The following is a 17806-nucleotide window of genomic DNA, read 5'->3' as shown; positions in this document are numbered from 1 at the left end:
ACAATCTCCAAGCAAGCCCAGGTTTGTGTTTGCTTGCTTGTTGTTCAGTTAGCTGTGCTCCACATTCAAAATCCTGCCTCAAAATGGATTATGGAAGCACTTCTAATATTATTTTTCTTTCCAGTTGAAAAGAAATTGCATCTTCAAGTTATGAGGGTGGTAGGAGGAGCATAAAAGATCTGGGATTTCAGAAATACTGAGGAATGTAATTATTTGGTGGGACTGCATTCCCTGTGCTTGGCACCTGGCACCAAATTCAATGTCAGGGCAATAAATTTAAGTCTTTCCAGGTTCACCCACCATGACGGCCCCTCTTGTTGGTCATGGTAAGGATGAGCACCAGAACATGTGAGGATCAATCTCCACAGCTCTGAGCTGATTTGAGAGGCTTCACTTGAGTAGAAATGGATAAAGAAGATGCCAGAAATCCCATACTCTGTTCTCTCAAACAATTCATTGCAATGTAGGAAGAGATGCTCCTGTGTCAAGCTGGTAAGGAAAAAAAAAATAAAAATGACAGCAGCCTTAAACCTCTTGATTTCTGATTCAGTAAAAACCGAGAGTCTTTTAAGTGACAAGTTCTCATAAATAATTCCATCTAATGGAAGACAGTTTGGTAATTGCAATACTTTCACTTATCCTTTAAGTGCAGAGAATTCCCATTAACTCTCAGTATTCGGGTACTGAGATGAATTTTCATGGAGAGAATAGAGTGGCACATATAGTGGTGAATTGGTGGAAGGAACTTGAATTTATTCAGCAATTTATGGACAAAACCATTATGCTGTTCATTAAGCAAAACTGTCCATTCCCTTCTGGGTACAAGAAAGTTTTTATTATTCCTGTTTTTCAAGTTAATAAACTGAGGTAGAAAACAGTGAGATCTAATTGAAATCTTCTTCACAAGCATTTTCACAATGGATTTCTCTGTTTTGTAGCAAAGTTTATTTTAAAATAAAGCCTTAAATTGACCTGAGAAATCTGACTTCCCATTCTTCACTCTCGCTCCCATGTAATATTGCTTTGACTAAAGGCAATAAAAAATGCACAGGGGAGCTGAAATGCCAGACTAGCAAGCTGAATACATGGATATTATAAACGAATAAAGCAGTATATAGACTTTGGGAAAAGAAGCATGCTGCTTCACCAAGGCAGGGAGAAATTGGCCTGCTAACGTCTGTTGTTTAAATGAGTTCTTGGAAGCTTGGAAGAGCGACTCTTCTACTTGTCTTATGTAGTGCACTCTGAAACCAAGTTAAGGGAATTACACATCTGTGTCTTGATTTTTCCACTAGCACTGAAGGTGCTGATGGAGGAGCAGGGATGTTGGAGCAGAGTAGGCAAGGATGAAGGCGGATGCTTGTTGCACACCAAAGTCTGATCTCATGGAGTTATGAGCTGTAGTGTAACAGCCAAGCAAGGTTCAGCCAAGGGTATCATGAGCAAAGTAACAAGGGTGAAAGTACACTGCCCTTCTGGTACTCTCCTGCTGGCTTCAAAAAAAGGTGTAACCAAAGATGTGAATGTCACATCCTTAACGTTTGATGCGCTTAGATGGAGCTGGCAATGATAAAGCTCTGCAGGTAGAACTTGTGGCAATGGGAAACACTCCTATGAGTCATCTTTTCTGTTTGGCTTGTATCGAATTTCCAGCTCAGGGAAGCATTACTTGATTTTAAGACAGAAAGTAAACGTTTGCAAGACTCAACTCCCTGCTGGGAGTTGTTTACAATCAACATGTGAGTGATCGCCAGCAAGGGGGACAATTGCCAAAGCAGAGCCAGACCTCAGCCAGCCCAGGGAATTTGCTGAGCATTACTTTATCACAGCTGCAAATGTTTTTCCTTGGAGATTTTTCAGGCACGCTGCTTCCTCCTTGCTTGCACAGAGAAGGCATTGCAGCTGGTCACCTGCTCAGCTCCACACCAAGGCATGTTTCTGCCTTCTGTCACTGCCTTCCTTGATTATCTGCATCTCACTGTATTGACTGTTGGTTACCTTAATTTCTCTCTAATCAGCTCTGTTTAATAGTATTTTTTTGAATTAGTTGTTTTTTATTTGTTGAATTTGTTTCCATCCCCAGTCCCAACCACGCTGCCATCTCTTTTCCTGTACTTACAGCCTTCATTCATCTGAACTTCTATTTCCTGCACTGCTTAATTTGGAAAAGCATAGCCCTAATGACAGCGTTATGCCACCCAAAAGGTGTGTCAAAGCATTTCACAGGGGGGGACCTGTCTGGAGCTGGTTGTGAAGCGTGCCAAGTTCTGCTCTGCTGCACAGCTGCTGCTGAGGCAGGGATCACACTGATGGAAAAGGGGATTTCTGGTGTTCAGTGGTACAGAGTCCCTGCACAACCCTGGAAAAACAACAAAAAAATATAAAATGGGAGAGGTACCACTATTTGATTGCTATTTGGTTTATTATCATTAGAGCCTATTATAAAGCTTATTAAATATTCTCCCTGGTGTATACCTGGCACAGGCAAGGGAAAACATGGGCACGCTAGAGGAGAGATACTTGAAACAAAATGCATCAGGAGAGAATGCCAGGAAGACATCACCTAACTTCTAGGGGACAATTTATGCCTTTGTTTACTTATCTATTATGCATTAATTGAAATGCTTCAAAGAAGTGGAACCTGGCACAGTGTCAGATGAAGCCAGACCAGAAATGCTTTGACTCAGTACAGTGAGACTGTAAAAGGTGTGCAAAAAATATAGCCAGAAAGATCTGTTTGTGTAATTTAAAAGCTTTGTGCATTTAAAGGTGTATTGCACACTGTTGTAAGGCAATGAATGGACCAAGAAAATGGGGGAAATGGTGAACTGTGCCACTGCTTCTAAACACAAATTTGTTTTTGGAAATGCTAACATATTTCTTCTCAATATCTTAAATAAAAAACCACGCTGAGCTTCTGTCTTATTTCAGAATTGTCCTGAGCTAAAAAAGAAGGTGGTTGTAAGCAGAAAAAGAAACAAAGTGTTTCACCTCAACTCAAGCTCAGTGCCATGAATAAAAGTTCACAGAGCGCTGTAGGTCAACCCCACACTGCTTTGTTTATCTCATCCCTGATAAATTCCTCACCTCTTTTTTTTCTCATTTTTGGCCCAAGCACATTTTTTCCTTTGGGAGTGAACTATTTCACTATGAAACCACAAGCCCCATTGTTCTGCCGAGTGGAGAAGGAACATCTCCAGTGGAAAAGAGAGGATGGAGGAGAAGTTGTGGCTTTGGCTACTGGCAGCAGACCCATCTCTGCAGCCTTTGACCCCAGCTTTCCTATGATGAGCACTAAGGAATGAGCAAAAGCAGTACTGAGGATTGGGCTGTGCTGCTGCAGTCCCAAGACACCAGAGCAGCATCTGGGGAGCACTGGGATGGAGCTGTTCTACCCTCACTTCACCCCAGGGTGATTTCTGTATTCTGCAGCAATGCTCTGCTGGGTCATCTCACTGGAATTAGGCAGAGACATTTCCAGAAGCACATCTTTGCAAATGACAGCTGACGCCTTGGTAATGACAGATTTGGAGACAATTATGACAGACAATCGTTTAATAAGAACTGGCATTTTTCACAAAACTAATTACATCAATGAAGCACGAGGACATTTCAGCCTAGGATCTCCGTTGTTCCGGCCAAGCCCTTCTTGCTGGTCGTCAGCCCCATCTGCACTACCCTGAGTAACTCATGCAGGACTGTTCATACTTGTGGCAGGCGTCGTTTGATGCACCACCAGAATCTAATCCATGAGATCAATCTGACATCCCCATAATCACAAATCCTCAAATCTTCACTTCAGGCAGAAAAATTCACATCAGACTTCAGAACAACACTGGACATTGCAGGTGGGTGTTGCAGCTCTTCATGTCTTCTTTCTATGTGGTGTGCCACTGAGAGGCATCCACCTGCTCTTCTGCTGCAGGGAGCATTAAATACCTTCATTCTCCAGGTACAAGATTAGTCATTCTCAATGTGAGATTTTCCAGCTAACAGATTAAGCCTCTCCTACTGGGCACAAAGCATGGGGATGTTGTCTTTTGAGATTTAATGAACAGTTTGATGTTTGCTGTGCAGTCAGGCTCCTCTCCTCCTGCAAGGAAGTGCAGCTGAGGGGGATGGGAGGGAAGGGGGGATGCTGCCCTCCTGCCAGCCCTCCTTCTGAGATGGAAGGTAGAGCAACATCCACACCGGGTTGTGTGAACACCCAAAGGCTTGTGTAGCCACTGGGAACTGTCACAGCCACTGGTTTATCCAGCAGCCTTCATGCTTTGAAAAATAATTTCCTCACCCTCCTTTTGGCCAGCACAGTGATTTGCTGCCCGATGGCTTAGACAGTGAAAGAGTGGAATATTTTGGAAAGAGTGAAAAATATAATAAACTGGGAACATGTCCACTTCTCTCAAATCCTGCTTAGCCTGATTTAAGGTTTTATTATGAAGGCAAAAATGGTGACAGTAAAATTATTGTTCTGAGCTGGGAGTGGTAAAGCAGATTTTTAGGCACAGAGAGAAGGGAGCTGACTGCTCTCATAAATAAGTCAATGTGTTACTCCTGCTAGACTGGAAGTGGAATGACAGCTCTTCCACATACTGATGCTCTATTTCTCTGCGACCTGCACTAAACTGAAACATGCTAAAAATATCCTGCAACAATCCCCTGCAAAGCACATGCTTCAGGGCTGGGGAAACACCTGGAGCAGGGCAGGTTTGGGAGCTTGCAGCTCCCTACCCCCCAAACCCAGCCACGCTCCCCATTGCACCACCACTCCCATTTCATGTGCTCAACTTGCCACTGCGTTCCAAAGCAGCGTGCTATTTGGAGATGAAATTTTCCTCATTCCTCAAAATGCCCAGGACACGTCACCATCTCTCTGGGAGACCCAATGGAGGAAGCCAACTGGTGTCATCCACTCCCAGGCTTTTTCTCCCCTTTATCTTCAGTTTAATGCCAGAGATGCATAAGGAAAGAGAAAGCATGAGCGTGACATGGTGAGTCATGCTTACCTTCACCCATGCAGTGAACAAGTTACCAATCAGCTACTTCGTCCCTATCTCCTTATTTAAAATGCAAATTGACATAGAATCACAGATTCATTAAGGTTGGAAAAGAGCTCTGAGATCCTCAAGTCCAACCCCTGCCCACCCCACCGTGCCCACCGCCCACATCCTTCAGTGTCACATCTCTGTTTTCTGAACACCCCCAGGAAGGCTGACCTCACCACCTCCCCAGGCAGCTGTGCCAGTGCCTGACCACCAATGCTTTAAGTAAATGAAAACAGAAAAGTTAGAGGGCAATGATATTGTTTTGGCAGCCTGAGGTTCCTGAGCCACATGTAATTACTTGGGTGGATGAGGCTCTAAAGGGAGAGCTGAGCAGCAGTTTCCAGGGCATTTTATGCATTGCTCTGTGTCTCTTCTCACTTACAGTGATATAACCCAGGAACAACTCCTTTGGGAAACGACTTTCCTAGCAGCGCAGCAAGCAGGTCCCTCTGGGCATGGACCCACACTCCTGCCTTCCTGCTGCATCACCTGCCTTGCTTTAAAATGGAAAAGAAAAAAAAAAGATAATGCTGTCTGTTAGCCCTGATGCTAACTTGCACCTGAAATCACTGCAAGGCACAGAGTTGTGTGCTGCAGGGCCCAGCTCCTTGCAGTTGCTTTCCCCAGGGCTGCTCCAGCTGCACGCACAGGTTCTGGGGAGGCGCAGCCTGGGCTGTTCTGTGCACAGAGGCTCTGGAGACACAGCACTCTGCCAACACAAAATGTGTCACTGTGAAGGGCTTGGTTACAGTGCTGCTCCTTCAATCACGGCAAAAAAAAAGCAAAAACGTTCTGCTCTGAAAAAAGAAATTCACTGACTCCTTCTTGAGCCAAAAATAAGGGAAAAGGCTGTGCGATTCGTTTATTTGAATAATAAGCATTTCAAAGTTATCTAAACAGCACTAAAACCAGGGAAATCTCTGTTTATTTTATCAGTCCGTCTTTGCCACAGGATTGATGCTGGTGCTCCAGGCAAACTTGTCTCCTTCAACTCCAGGCAATTTAAACACAAGACTTTGGCCAGCAGCTGGGAGAGGCTGGGGGAGGGGGGTCTGCCTGAACAGCACCAGTTCTGCTGAATGCTGTAAGCAGGAGAAACTGAAAATGTTTGGTGGTTACATCCTGGAGCAAACTGCTGTTCTATGGGTGACCAATGCACATTTCATCACTGAGTCCCCCCCTTTCCCATCTCTAAGTCTGTGCTGGGGCCAGATTTGTGACAATCTACAGTTAGAATTGCTAATGACAACACCATGCATATTTTCAGCTGAATTTCTTCTCCCCCTGGCTAATTACTTTCTTCAGCAGTCTTTACAATCCCTTTTTTTATGACTGGACACAAAAGCCTGTTTGCTACAGACCACTTCTTTCCAACAAAACTTCACAAGAATACTGAGTAAGGCATGAAAACTCCATTGAAGCAACCCCTGTCCTGGGCTGCAGAGTCACTTTCCAAGGTTTGATGTTTGCTGCCAGCAGTTTCAAGGAGGCTTTCTCCCCACAAAAGGATTTCCTTCCCATCTCCCTGGGGTGCAGCTCCTTGATTTGTGTCAGAGGGTGAGGTGGTGCAACACTGGCTCCATTTGGGGTCAATGGTGGGAGCAGTGGGCTCATGCAGACACCCAGCTTTGCCTGGCCAGCACACCAGCCCCATATTGTTGATAAGCGGAGGCAGCCAAGCAGAATGACCCATTCTCCACCTGAGTGCTTTCCTGCTGACCTGAAATGCCCCAGCTCCATTTGGCAGAAGGGCAGCATGGCTTCATAAGTGGACGCTGCATCTGCAGAGCAAGGACTGGCAGGTAGAGTTGTGGCTCTGTGTGATGTAGCCAAACGTGCTTGCAAAGCCTTGCATCCTGACATCAGGGTGAGTTTCCCTAGATCATTCTGCAATAGTTGGCTAAAGGCTGGGCACGGAATCATAGAATCACAGAATTGGTTAAGTTGGAAGGGACCTCTAAATGTCATCTAGACCAAGTCTCCTGCACTGAAAAGGGAGACATACAGCATCCATGCACCGCACATAGCAGAGCCTCAAACAGCTCCTGTATGACTCTCAGGGAAAGACTTCTAGGAGGGAAATAGAGAGGCACACCTTGCTGCAGACACCAAGATGTGCCTTCACTGCAACGCAGGGGGCTGCAGATCAGCCTCCCAGAGAGCAAAGACAATCCACAGCTGAAAAGGAATTAGTGCCTGGCAAATCTGCAGCTGGGTTTCAATGCTTTATCCACAGGACCCACAGGTTACGAGGCAAAATCATCTCTCCAGATTGATCCGTGTGTCTTTAAAGCAAACTGCTCCCCTCCCCCCGACTGCTCAGGGTTTTCCCCATGCATGGCAAAACAGGGCTGTCCCATCCAGATGCTGCCACCTGCCCCACAGTGAAGGCTGCTGCTGTCCCACCCCATAACTGTGTGACAGCAGTAGCAGATCTCTGCAACACGGGGGGCAGCCCCTGAGAGTCCCCAAAGGAATTTTTTGCCTGGCTAATGGTTAAGAGATGGAATTTAACACAGCAATATAGGATGAGAGAAAACCTCTAGAGTGTGCCTGGTAATTTTCCCTTTCTCAACCAGAATTGTTTCGGAGTAATGAAGGCAGAAGGCAGCTTTTTTCCTGCTGTAACATCCCTGACTGTGAGCGACCTTTCCTGAGAAGTCTCCACTGATAAAAGGGGAGGAAGGAAAAAGGAAAGGGAAGAACTGATGGAAGTGGAACACCTCCTGCACGGTCTCTTTGTGACACAGCCATCCCCTGAGGAAGACATCTTTCCAACCCATTCCAGAGGAGCGCAGAGCACACAGGCAGTGAGGATGGGAGACCTTGTTTGCTGGAAGAGACGCCGAGACCAGAGCCAACACCCTCAAGAGCCCCTTTGCATTATTCAGCACCGTGGAGCCCACAGCAGATTCTCTGCAGAGCTGGAGCACGGGTGTGATCCACAGCAGAAAGCAAAGCAGAACAGATCCCCGTCCTGGCAGCTCTCAGAGGTTTGGCCACATTTCTCCTCTATGTGCCACAGGAGAATGGGACAAGAATTTGGGAACAGGATAATCTGATTGCAAAGGGGGAGAAGGAGACATAAGGACTCAGACAGAAGAGCAGACAAAAACCTATTAATAAAGTTCCTAAAGAGCCTACAGCGTTACACCTGACAAATTCATCGCATGAATACATAAAGGAATAAAACAGCTCCAGATAATTGCAGGGCATGAGAACATGTTCAATGTCATCTTAAGCTTGGCGAAATTAATTTTCCTGACAGCTTGTTTAAAATGGAAACAGTCTGTGCAATTAAAAGAAATACAACCCACGCAGATGGCATGCTGTGGGGTTCACCTTTACCTTTTTGGGGGCAGCTGGGGAGGTGAGGCTGCCGGGCTGTCCTGTGGCTGAGGGCTGCAAAACCTAACATTCCCCCACTGCAACTCTGTGCAATGCCCACCTGCTTTTCTGGTGCTGTGTCTTGCAGGTCCCAGCCCTATTTTTCTCCTCCTTTCCTGGATGTCAGTGTTTCTCAGAGGTCTTTATGCTCTGCGCCCTTTCCTCCAGCTGTTGAGATGAGTGCAGGGTGTCAGACACTGATTTTGCAGAATGGCAGCTTTAAGCTCAGGTTCCCTCATTCAACTCTCCTTAGCACTTGTCTATGAAGCACCAGGCACAAATCAGCACTGTATTAATCGGAGCAACAGAAAAGCCAGGCTGTTAATCTTCATAATGTGCCTCTCAGTGGGGATTTCACTTGAATGTTGTTTGCATTAAAGATGATACCAACTGCTGGATATGCAGTTATAAATAAATTAAAGGCCACAGTTAAGTCAAACACTGTCCCACTGCTGAATGCAGACTCCGGCGTGAGCTCTGTTTACAACAAAGAGCACAGATTCAGTGCTGGAGGAAATGGCAGCAGCAAGTTCTGCTCTCAGTGCTCTGCAAAACTCATTCTGCGGACCTTAACCCTTCATGGGTGATGCGGTGTCAGCCCAGCAGAGCCAGGTGGGAGGGCTGAGGCCCAGAGGAGAATCTGAGCAGCAGCGTGTGGGATTCAGACCTGGGACACAGAGATGCTCCCTGCGGAGCTCTGGGGTCAGGGCAGACATCGGCACAGTGCTGTGCCACGTCCCGGTGCCCTCATGGCCACTGCTGCTAATCCATCCCTAAGCCCCTGAGCAGCTTTCAGAGCATGCGAGCTTACTGCTGACCAACCTGCTACAGAAACACCACCCTCAGGCCCTCTGCTTTCCCCATGCTCTGATGGTGGACTTTCCTCACGTGGCCATGAGGCAATGCATGAACCTCCTTTTGCACGGCGGCACTGTTGGGTCCCAACAACTCTCCTGCAAAACTCTGTCCCCTTTCAATGGATCTTTCATTTCTTCAGGCAGCACCGTGGGTTGGTGACTGCAGTCAGATGTCTCTGCATTGGTGCAGACCTTTCCTCCTGCAGTGCTTTGTCACACACTCAGAACTGGAGGATGAGGAAGTGTGACATGACCGTAAGGCTGTAACTGACAGTGATGAAGGGAACAAAATGTGGGCTGTGGGGAGGGACATTTCTGTGAGTTTCTCTTTTGAATGAAACAAGTAAACTAAATGTATAAATTGTCCTCTTGAGGGTAAAATGCAAGAAGGAATCAATTGAATGATGCAAGCAACGAGTTAAACTTTCCCGGTGGCTGTGTGCATTGCATTTTAATGAGACAGTTTGGAAAAAAAAAACACAGAAGAGGAGTGAAAAGCAAATTAATATTAAATTGGTATTGAGCACACTCAGATACCTGTGGGCTTACAAAATCCATTCTCTGGGAGAGCAGGGTGCTACAGCCCTAGCACCAACTGAGACCACATCCATGTGGTTCAGCTCTGCAGACCTGCATTGCTTTTGATTGCGTTGCAATGACTGGGATGTGGCATCACAACAACCTCATTAATTAGCTGCTTGAAGCCTTGATCAAAACCAGGGCTCTGCTGAGCTCAACGTCGCCCTGCGTCAAAGCGCTCCCGGCTGCTGTGCAGCAGTTCTGTGCTGCAGAGATCTGCTTGGAGGAGATGAGAGCAGACCCTGATTCTCAAGGCTGAAGGAGGAAGGCAGTGAGATGGTTGAGGGGTGAGCAGTAGAAGTGAGCCCAGCAGGTGAGCATTGCTCAGGGCAGCAGAGGAGCCACTGGGGTGGGAAGGAAAGCAGTGTGGTCATCGAGTTGCTCCAAGTGGCTGCAGTGAAGGCCCACAGAGAGTTCAGAGTCCTCATCTACTTCCTTTCAAAGCAGCTTCTGCAATAGAAGAGCTCCCTGAAGGAGGGACCAATCTCCAGGAGCAAGATAGTAGGTTTGCTTCAGAAGCACAAGTTGGCTCTAACAGCAGCGACCTTAAACTTATTCTTTATTATCCAAAGGGAGTAGTAGTTGGCAGGAAGTACCAGAGGGTATTTGCAAAGAGAAGGGAACACGTTGCTGAAATCAGATTACATCCCCAGCTCTGTCTAGGCTGCCTGTTCCTTTTCTATATATTTAGAAATCTGCTTGGCAAAGAGACAACTTTATAAAGGGAGATTTACAGCACAGGGTGCAGTATCTGAGGAGATGCAAACCTGCAGGCTGGCTGCAAACTGTGGGTGAGGAGCATGGGGTGAGGGTGGGCAGGTGGTACTGCTGCCCACAGGGCACTGCCCCAGCCCAGCAGCTGCTCTGACAGCCCTGCATTATTGAGATCCAAAGGGCTTTTCACTGTGTGTCTTCACAGTATAGAGGTGCTTCTAGGTTCCATTTGTGAGCACTATGCATAGAAGAGATGCTTTTCTTCCCTCCTGTTCAGATATGGAAGACTTTGTGAAAAGTTATTTTTAAAAAAAATTTAACTAGAAAATCTCATTGCCTGCCTTCAGCTGACAGTCATCTCCAGCTCCTGAGAAATTAAAAGTTTCAAAGAAACGTATCTTTCTTTCTCAAGCAAGAGTTCAGTTAAAAAGAACCTTGCTCACTGTTATTTTATTTCCTCGATGGAGATGAGCTGCCATGGAGCCGTGCCCAGCAGCAAACTTACTGCACTGATGAATGTTGAAGTGGGAAAACCATAGGAGGGAGGAAGCAAACAGAGCCTGCACACAACTCAGCCATGCCCAGCCCTGTCTCATAGCATCCTCTGCCCCTTAGGAGCAGGAGGGACAGGTTTGTGGTGGCCCAGAATGGAGAAGGCCAGTGCACACACAGTGCGCTCACGGGATACAAACGTTTCCCACTGCTGTTGCCCTCCCACCCATAGAAAACTCAACAGCTGACACTTTGAATGCAGAGAAATACTGGGAATGAACCAGTAGATCAGAAATGTCTGCCTCCCAGACAGGGCTGGTACTCCATCACCACCGCCTATTTATTCGAAACCAACCCCTGGCACTTATTTCTTGAATAACTCATCAGCTCAACTGATTTATTGTCAGCTTTTTTTTTTTTTTAATCCCACACCTATGACGCTTTGAAATTAGATTGAAGAAATGGCACCCACAGGAGTCAAAGCGTGTGGGCTGATGTTATTGGATTTGCCAAATGCATTACTTGGGGAAGGCCAGGTCTTTGTTAAACTCTCTGCTCAGATGTGTCCTTGCAGAGGGAGACAGAGACCAGCAGCCAAGGTCAAATCAGGCAGGAGACCACAGGATGCTCATGTGTATATGAAGGTAGAAGAATGGCTGGGGAAGCTCAGAGCTTATGATCTGCTTTTCTCTGAACAATGAGAGGGATGTGGGGAATGGAGATAAGGAAGTGCAGGCGTTGGAAGCACCTCCAGCTTCACATGGCCTGAGTGCTTCATGCTGGCGAAAGACCAGGCAATTCGGAGTGTAATAACAGAGCTTCACCTGCTTTCTGCAATGAAGGAAGGGATGTTAGGACCAGGGCTTGTTGTGTTGGCATCCAACAATGCCTGCTTTAGTGCTCAATGGCCACAACGCTCAGACCTCATCAGCTCAGGGTCCCACCACGCTCCCAACCTCTCCGGACACTTTGCTCAGCTGCTGTCCTCTCCCAACAATGGCACCCATCCCTTTCACAGCTGAGAAATGGGATGGTGACACCAGTGGTGCCCAGAGCTCCTGCCCTTGGATGCAGCCATCAGGACACAGGAAGCACAAATGCCATCTGCACATGGCCAGCAGATGCTGCATGGAGATGAAGGAAAAAGCCTTTAAGGGGAAGGAGGGGGAAGCAGGGAGAAGACAATTAAATAGCTGCTTTAAATGATCTAGAAAGAGATTAAAGGCAGCTGCATTATTATTTTTTTTTTCTCTAGGAAGAGGAGCTACTTAGGATACCTTCATCTCTTCTGCTTTTACAAAGTGCTGTTAAGAGGAAAACGTAAGAGCTGAATTGATCGGCCACATTTCCTCACTTTTGATTCCCTCCAGCTGACATCTCGAGAAGGGGGCTGGTGAGAAAGGGAAAAAAATATCAAGTGAATTAAAATCAACTGGGGGGAAAAAAAAGAGAAGAAATTATGTAAGAACTGGCAGAACACAGCAGACCAAGCGGTTATGTAAAGCAACAAACACAGGAGCTTGCTCAAGTCAGATCCAGCTGTACGACGGACCGTGTGTAAATGGCCTGGGACTGGGTGGGCTGAGTTTGCTGGATTGAAGTCTCACGGACCTGTGCAGTCTGTGGAAAGAGGCAGACTTTTAAAACCTTGCATCGGACACAGTGCTGCCACAAAGGAGCTGACCTGTGCTGCTGCTGAGTGGGCTCCCCTGGTGGGCAGACGCACCGTGCCTCTATCTATCCAAAATAGTTTGTCAGCCAGTCTCCACGGGTAGGATTATCACCATGTAAGTGACTGAAAACAGCCCTGGTACTAAAAGCCATAGCAGGAATTTGGCTGCGACTTAAGGAAAAGAGACCAGCCTCAGTTCCTCTAGCCAACATTAGTATAAACGCAGAATTCCTGAACTGAAGCCATCGACTAATCCTGGATACGACATGCAAGCAAATATGGAGAGAATTCAGCACTTTGGTTTTACTCATTGCTGTTTTTCATGTGCAACGGAGAGACCCTTGCCAGGTTTATTTGCAGGGCCCCATGGACCTGCCAGGCATCCTGCCACATGTCCTCACTGCAGGAGGCGTAAGGGAGTGTTTGCAACACTGTGTGCGGGATGCTGGGCCCCTTGGATAAATGGGGGTTGAATAGATGAACTTGGAAGCGTGCTTAGGGCCAGGGAAGCGTTCAGGCCAGCTGCCTTGTGTGAGGGATCTTGAACACATGAAAGAGCTCCTCCATCCCAGCCCCAGTGTCTGCTCCCTCCTTCACATCCCATCAGATCTGAAGCCCTTCAGCGCATTACTTCAATGCAAGAGGAAATAAAGCAGAGTACCTGCTTGGGCAAATGGTTGTTTCATGTGCAGTGTTATTTATTCTACCATGAGCAGACTTCATAAAACAACAAATAATGGACCTACAGGGTGGGAGAGCCGCAGCCATACAAGAGTGGGATGATGCACAGCATGGAAGAAGTCCACCCAAACCAGTGAGAGATACACAGCTCCCAATGTACTTCCCAAGAAGATCCCCTAGCAAGTAATCAGGCTGGAGCCCATGAAGCTGCGATGGTTTATGGAAGCTCGGGGCCTGCTGTGATGTGTTTCAATAAATGGGCTCTCACCAGCTGTCCGCATTAGTAAACCACCCTACACAGGCCCTATATAAACAGCAAGGGTTTGGAAAGGAGTAATGTGAACTACCTTACTGAGACCAAAAGGCTGCAGGTGGCCCAGTCAGAGCCTGGGGAATGTTCTGCAGCAAGGCCACCAAGTCTGGGTTGTGCCACACCACGGCAGTAAAGGAAAACAGTATTTGCACTGCCACCCAGACAGTAAAACTTAGATCTTTTTGGAACAGGATGGACAGTGCATGCTGGTGGATGTGGGGCAGTCACTGAGTGGTTTCCTGTTTTGAGAGCAAAACCATGAGCAGCCAAAAGCATGAGTGCTGACCTGCAGGAGAACAGAGCCCACACGTCGCTCTGCCTCGCAGCTCTTTTATCTGCTGGTGCCACAACGAGCAGCTGTTATAACCTCCTCCAGCTGAAGTGGCATGAAAACATTAATTTACTTGTATGAAAATGGCTTTGAGAGGTGCTTAATTTGTATAGGGGAAAAAAAACAACACCATAAAATTGGCTGCAGCTTGTGTTAGAGGATGTGTGCCAGTTAAAGTGTTAACTAGACCTAAATGATATACTATAATGGACTTATTCCTGCGACCAGATCCCAAAACGATGCCAACATCCAAACCGGACGCCCCTAACAGACAGAAGGAACAGGCAAGCTTGGCACTGAGGAGAACATAATAAACCAGCCTGACTTCAGCAGCTGTGAGGCTGCTGATAAACAAAGCTGGGAAGCAATGCTGCTGTAAGGAATTAAATGCCAGAGGTCGCACGGAGCTCACGTCATGATGGCACGAGGAGGGATGCTCAGCACCCTGTGGTGCTGATGGGTGACACCCCACAGAACACTCATGTGTTGCTCTGCCTGCTTAGCAGTGCGTGCTGCACTGAGCAATCTGTAATTACTAGAGGAATGCCAGTAATTACTTCTTAGAGTTGTACAGATTGAGAGGTACATGTTAAGTAATATGAGCAGAAATCGAGTGTGCGCCGTGTTGTTTGAATGGTTAACTCTTGTCCTCTTTTTGTAAGGAAACCTGGTTGTTCACACAGTGCAGTTTCCTTTGGGAATGTCCATCAGAACTTAAAGACTCCAAGCAAAGAGTGAGGAACTTTGTCGGAAAGAGCCTTCAATGAGAACACCCAATGCTCACCCCGGGGAGGCGGTGGCTCCAGCCCAGGGAGGGGCATCCTCCTGGGCTGTGCAGAGTGAGCGCTGGGCTCTGAGTTTATAAGTGGTTACATTTGCTCTGTTCAGGGCCTGGCTTGCAATTAGTCACCAAATAAAACCTCTTGGAGAACCGATGGTTTCAAAAAATAAAGGAGAATTTTTAAAAAATCCCAATTTACTTTAGGCGGTTGGCCAAACAGGAAGAGTGAAATATGTTGAGTGAAATATGAGAGATTTGCCAGCTCGAGCAAATGTACCATTGCTCTGATTAATTTCAAAGCAGAAAATGAACGAAAGAGATGTAGAGACCTGCTCTGAAGCAGCCTCAGCCCTCTGCAGAACTCAAGGGCTCCGGATTTCTGAACTGTGGGACCTCAGCGCATCACTCTCACACATTACCATTGCCCTTTCCTTCACGGGTCTTCCATTATTCGTTGTTTTTTTTTTAAACCCCTGCACAGCTTACAATGTGAGAATGCTCAACCACATGCTGTGCAATGGTTTGCCTTAATGCACTTCAAACCTGACTTGCAGCTGCTTTGCTTACTCACTCTGCAGCCCTCCCTGACTCAGGGCCCAGCTTCCCGTTGGGTGCTGAGGAATGAGCCCCAAGCCATGAAATTAGCTCCTGTCTTAGCAAATCTACATTTGTAACCAGGTCCCCAAGAAGGAAAGGTATGCTGCTCCCCCGCCTCCCCCACAGCTGCCTCCTTCCTTTTACTTTTTAGTACATTCACAAGTGAAATGATGATAAAAAATGTAAGGAAGAGGCCACAGGCAAACTTCATACACAATGCATTAATGTCTGCCTGTCTTTTCCTCTAGTAACAGGATAAGGTAGATCCTGAATAACAGCAAGACTGTAAAATATGTTGAGAATTGTTCAGTCTCCATAGACATGGCTAGGAAATAATCCACTCTCCTCAGCCCTATCGTGTTAACACAAAGCATGAGTTTAATCTTTAAAGGAAGATAAGTGGAAATAATGCATTCCAGCCACATTGTTCTTAAATCAGATGGCTCACGCCTCCTTAGAGAATAGGGAATTTGGGTTAAGCACACTGGGCTGCCTCTAAGAAAAGCTACAAATCTACAGGAGAAACAGCCTCCATGATCTGAAAGTGAAAGTTAGGTGTGGAGACAAAATGTGGGGGGAATTCAGTGCTTCTATGGGGGCTGGATTTTGGTCACTGGAGCAGTAGTGCAGCGGGAAACTCAGAGAGATATCCCATAACATCAGCAGGCTCTGGGCTTACTCCTGTCTGTATCCTTGCCCACTTTTAGTTCTGTTTCCATTTAAGTTCTTTACCTGCAGGAACATTTCAAAAGCTTGCAGTTTTAAACCCTAATAGGCTACAGATTAGACCCACCTGAAATTCATGTTCCAAACAGAAGACTGAAAAACTATCACAAGTAAGCCTGGTGGCAAAGGAGGTATGGAGATTGGTGTCTTGCACTTTCCTTCCACTTCTCTTACATTTTTCAAGCCTAATGCTCCAGTGAACAAATGCCTCAACCCCTCAGAGTGCTGTGAGTGGTGATGCTGAAATCCTTTCCACTCATGGGAATGTTAGATTAAGCAGTGCATGGAGACCAGCAAAGCCTTTCTGAAGTCAGGGAGGGGGCCGCTAGTTAAACCAGCTATAGTTTTCCTCAAACAGCCCAAATAGCAGCCGCTAGCTTTGCAGCTGCTGTTCCTGTCGGCTGCCTACACTGCCCAAAACTTTGTGAGATCAGTCTGTTACTTCACAGACGAAATGACCTGCAGGTCATCCCAAGAAGCTGGGAGGAGGAGGAGAGCAGAAAGATGAGTTTATTTGCCCTGATGCTTCTGGTCCCTTACCAGCCAAAGGGGTGGGGAGGCGGGGGGCAAAAAAAAGGCGGAGGATCTCTGCAGGCAACTCGCAGGGGTGCGGGACGAGGGCCCCGCTCCGGGACAGGGCGGGCTGTGTGCGGGCAGCAGGGACAGCTGCTCGGAGGGGGATGCGCCAGCCTGGGGCTGATATACCCCACTGCGGGGTTCACCCTGGTGCTCAGCCCGGCGCTAGAGGGGCACGAGCCGTACGGGGGCACAGCAAACACAGCCGACATCCCCCCACCCCCCAAACTCCGCAGCCAGCTCGCACCTCGCGCCGTCCCGTCGGGGATGCTCCGCTCCCCCGCTTCCCAAAGCCGGCTCTCCAGCCTCGTCTCCCCCACCCACTCAGCCCTTCTCTCAACAAAGTTTGGGCTTTTCCAGCTTAGGGAATGAGGCGGCCGCCCGGTCCCGGCTGCTCGGGGTCCTCACCTGGATGACCGTCTTCAGCGTGGAGGTGTTCACGATGGTGGTGCAGATGATGGAATCCGGATCTTGATCCTTAGCATAAATCTCCCCCATGGTAAAGATCATGGGGATGGCGAGGAGGAAGGAGGCAATCCAGATGCAGCTGATGAACTTCTTGGTGCGGCTGCGGGACATGATGCTCTTGGCTTTGAAGGGGTGGCAGATGGCCATGTAGCGCTCCACGCTGAGGCTGGCGATGTTGAGCGCCGTGGCGTAGGTGCAGGCGTCCCGGAGGAAGTAGTAGCCCTTGCAGACAGCTCCCCCGAAAGCCCAGGGGTGATGGACCCAGATGAAGTTGTAGAGCTCGATGGGCATGCAGAGGAGGAAGATGAGGAGGTCGGAGAAGGCGAGGCTGGCCAGGTGGTAATGCACGGTGCTCTGTAGGTTCTGCAGCGACTTCTTGCGCACCAGCGTGTATGCCGTGATGGAGTTCCCCACGGTGCCGACCAAAAAGAGAGCAAGGTAGATAACGGTCACCATGACTTTGGAGTAGATATCGGTGTTGACGTCCAGATCCTCCTCGTCGGGTCCTTTGGAGAGCAGGTCGGAGCGGTTGGAGGCATTGGGGTGGAGGTGCTGGGAGCCGCCGGGCGCGGCCGCGGCCGAGGCGT

At 47.7% G+C, this 17806-nt stretch overlaps 1 protein-coding gene across 1 annotated transcript in view; it reads right to left on the bottom strand.

Annotated features, from left to right (window-relative positions):
- Positions 1–17786, bottom strand: part of NTSR1 (neurotensin receptor 1) — a 49584-nt gene extending 31798 nt beyond the window's left edge. Inside the window, exon 1 of the mRNA XM_010722496.3 lies at positions 17160–17786. Within this exon, the coding sequence (XP_010720798.2) occupies positions 17160–17675 (516 nt within the window). The 5' untranslated portion in view covers positions 17676–17786. The remainder of the gene's footprint in view (positions 1–17159) is intronic.
- Positions 17787–17806: the final 20 nt, after the last annotated feature.

The sequence above is a fragment of the Meleagris gallopavo genome, chromosome 22 (assembly GCF_000146605.3).
Source record: "Meleagris gallopavo isolate NT-WF06-2002-E0010 breed Aviagen turkey brand Nicholas breeding stock chromosome 22, Turkey_5.1, whole genome shotgun sequence".
Lineage (NCBI taxonomy): Eukaryota > Metazoa > Chordata > Aves > Galliformes > Phasianidae > Meleagris > Meleagris gallopavo.
Note: the sequence above shows the minus strand (reverse complement) of the source record. Positions and strands in the feature narration are given on the sequence as shown.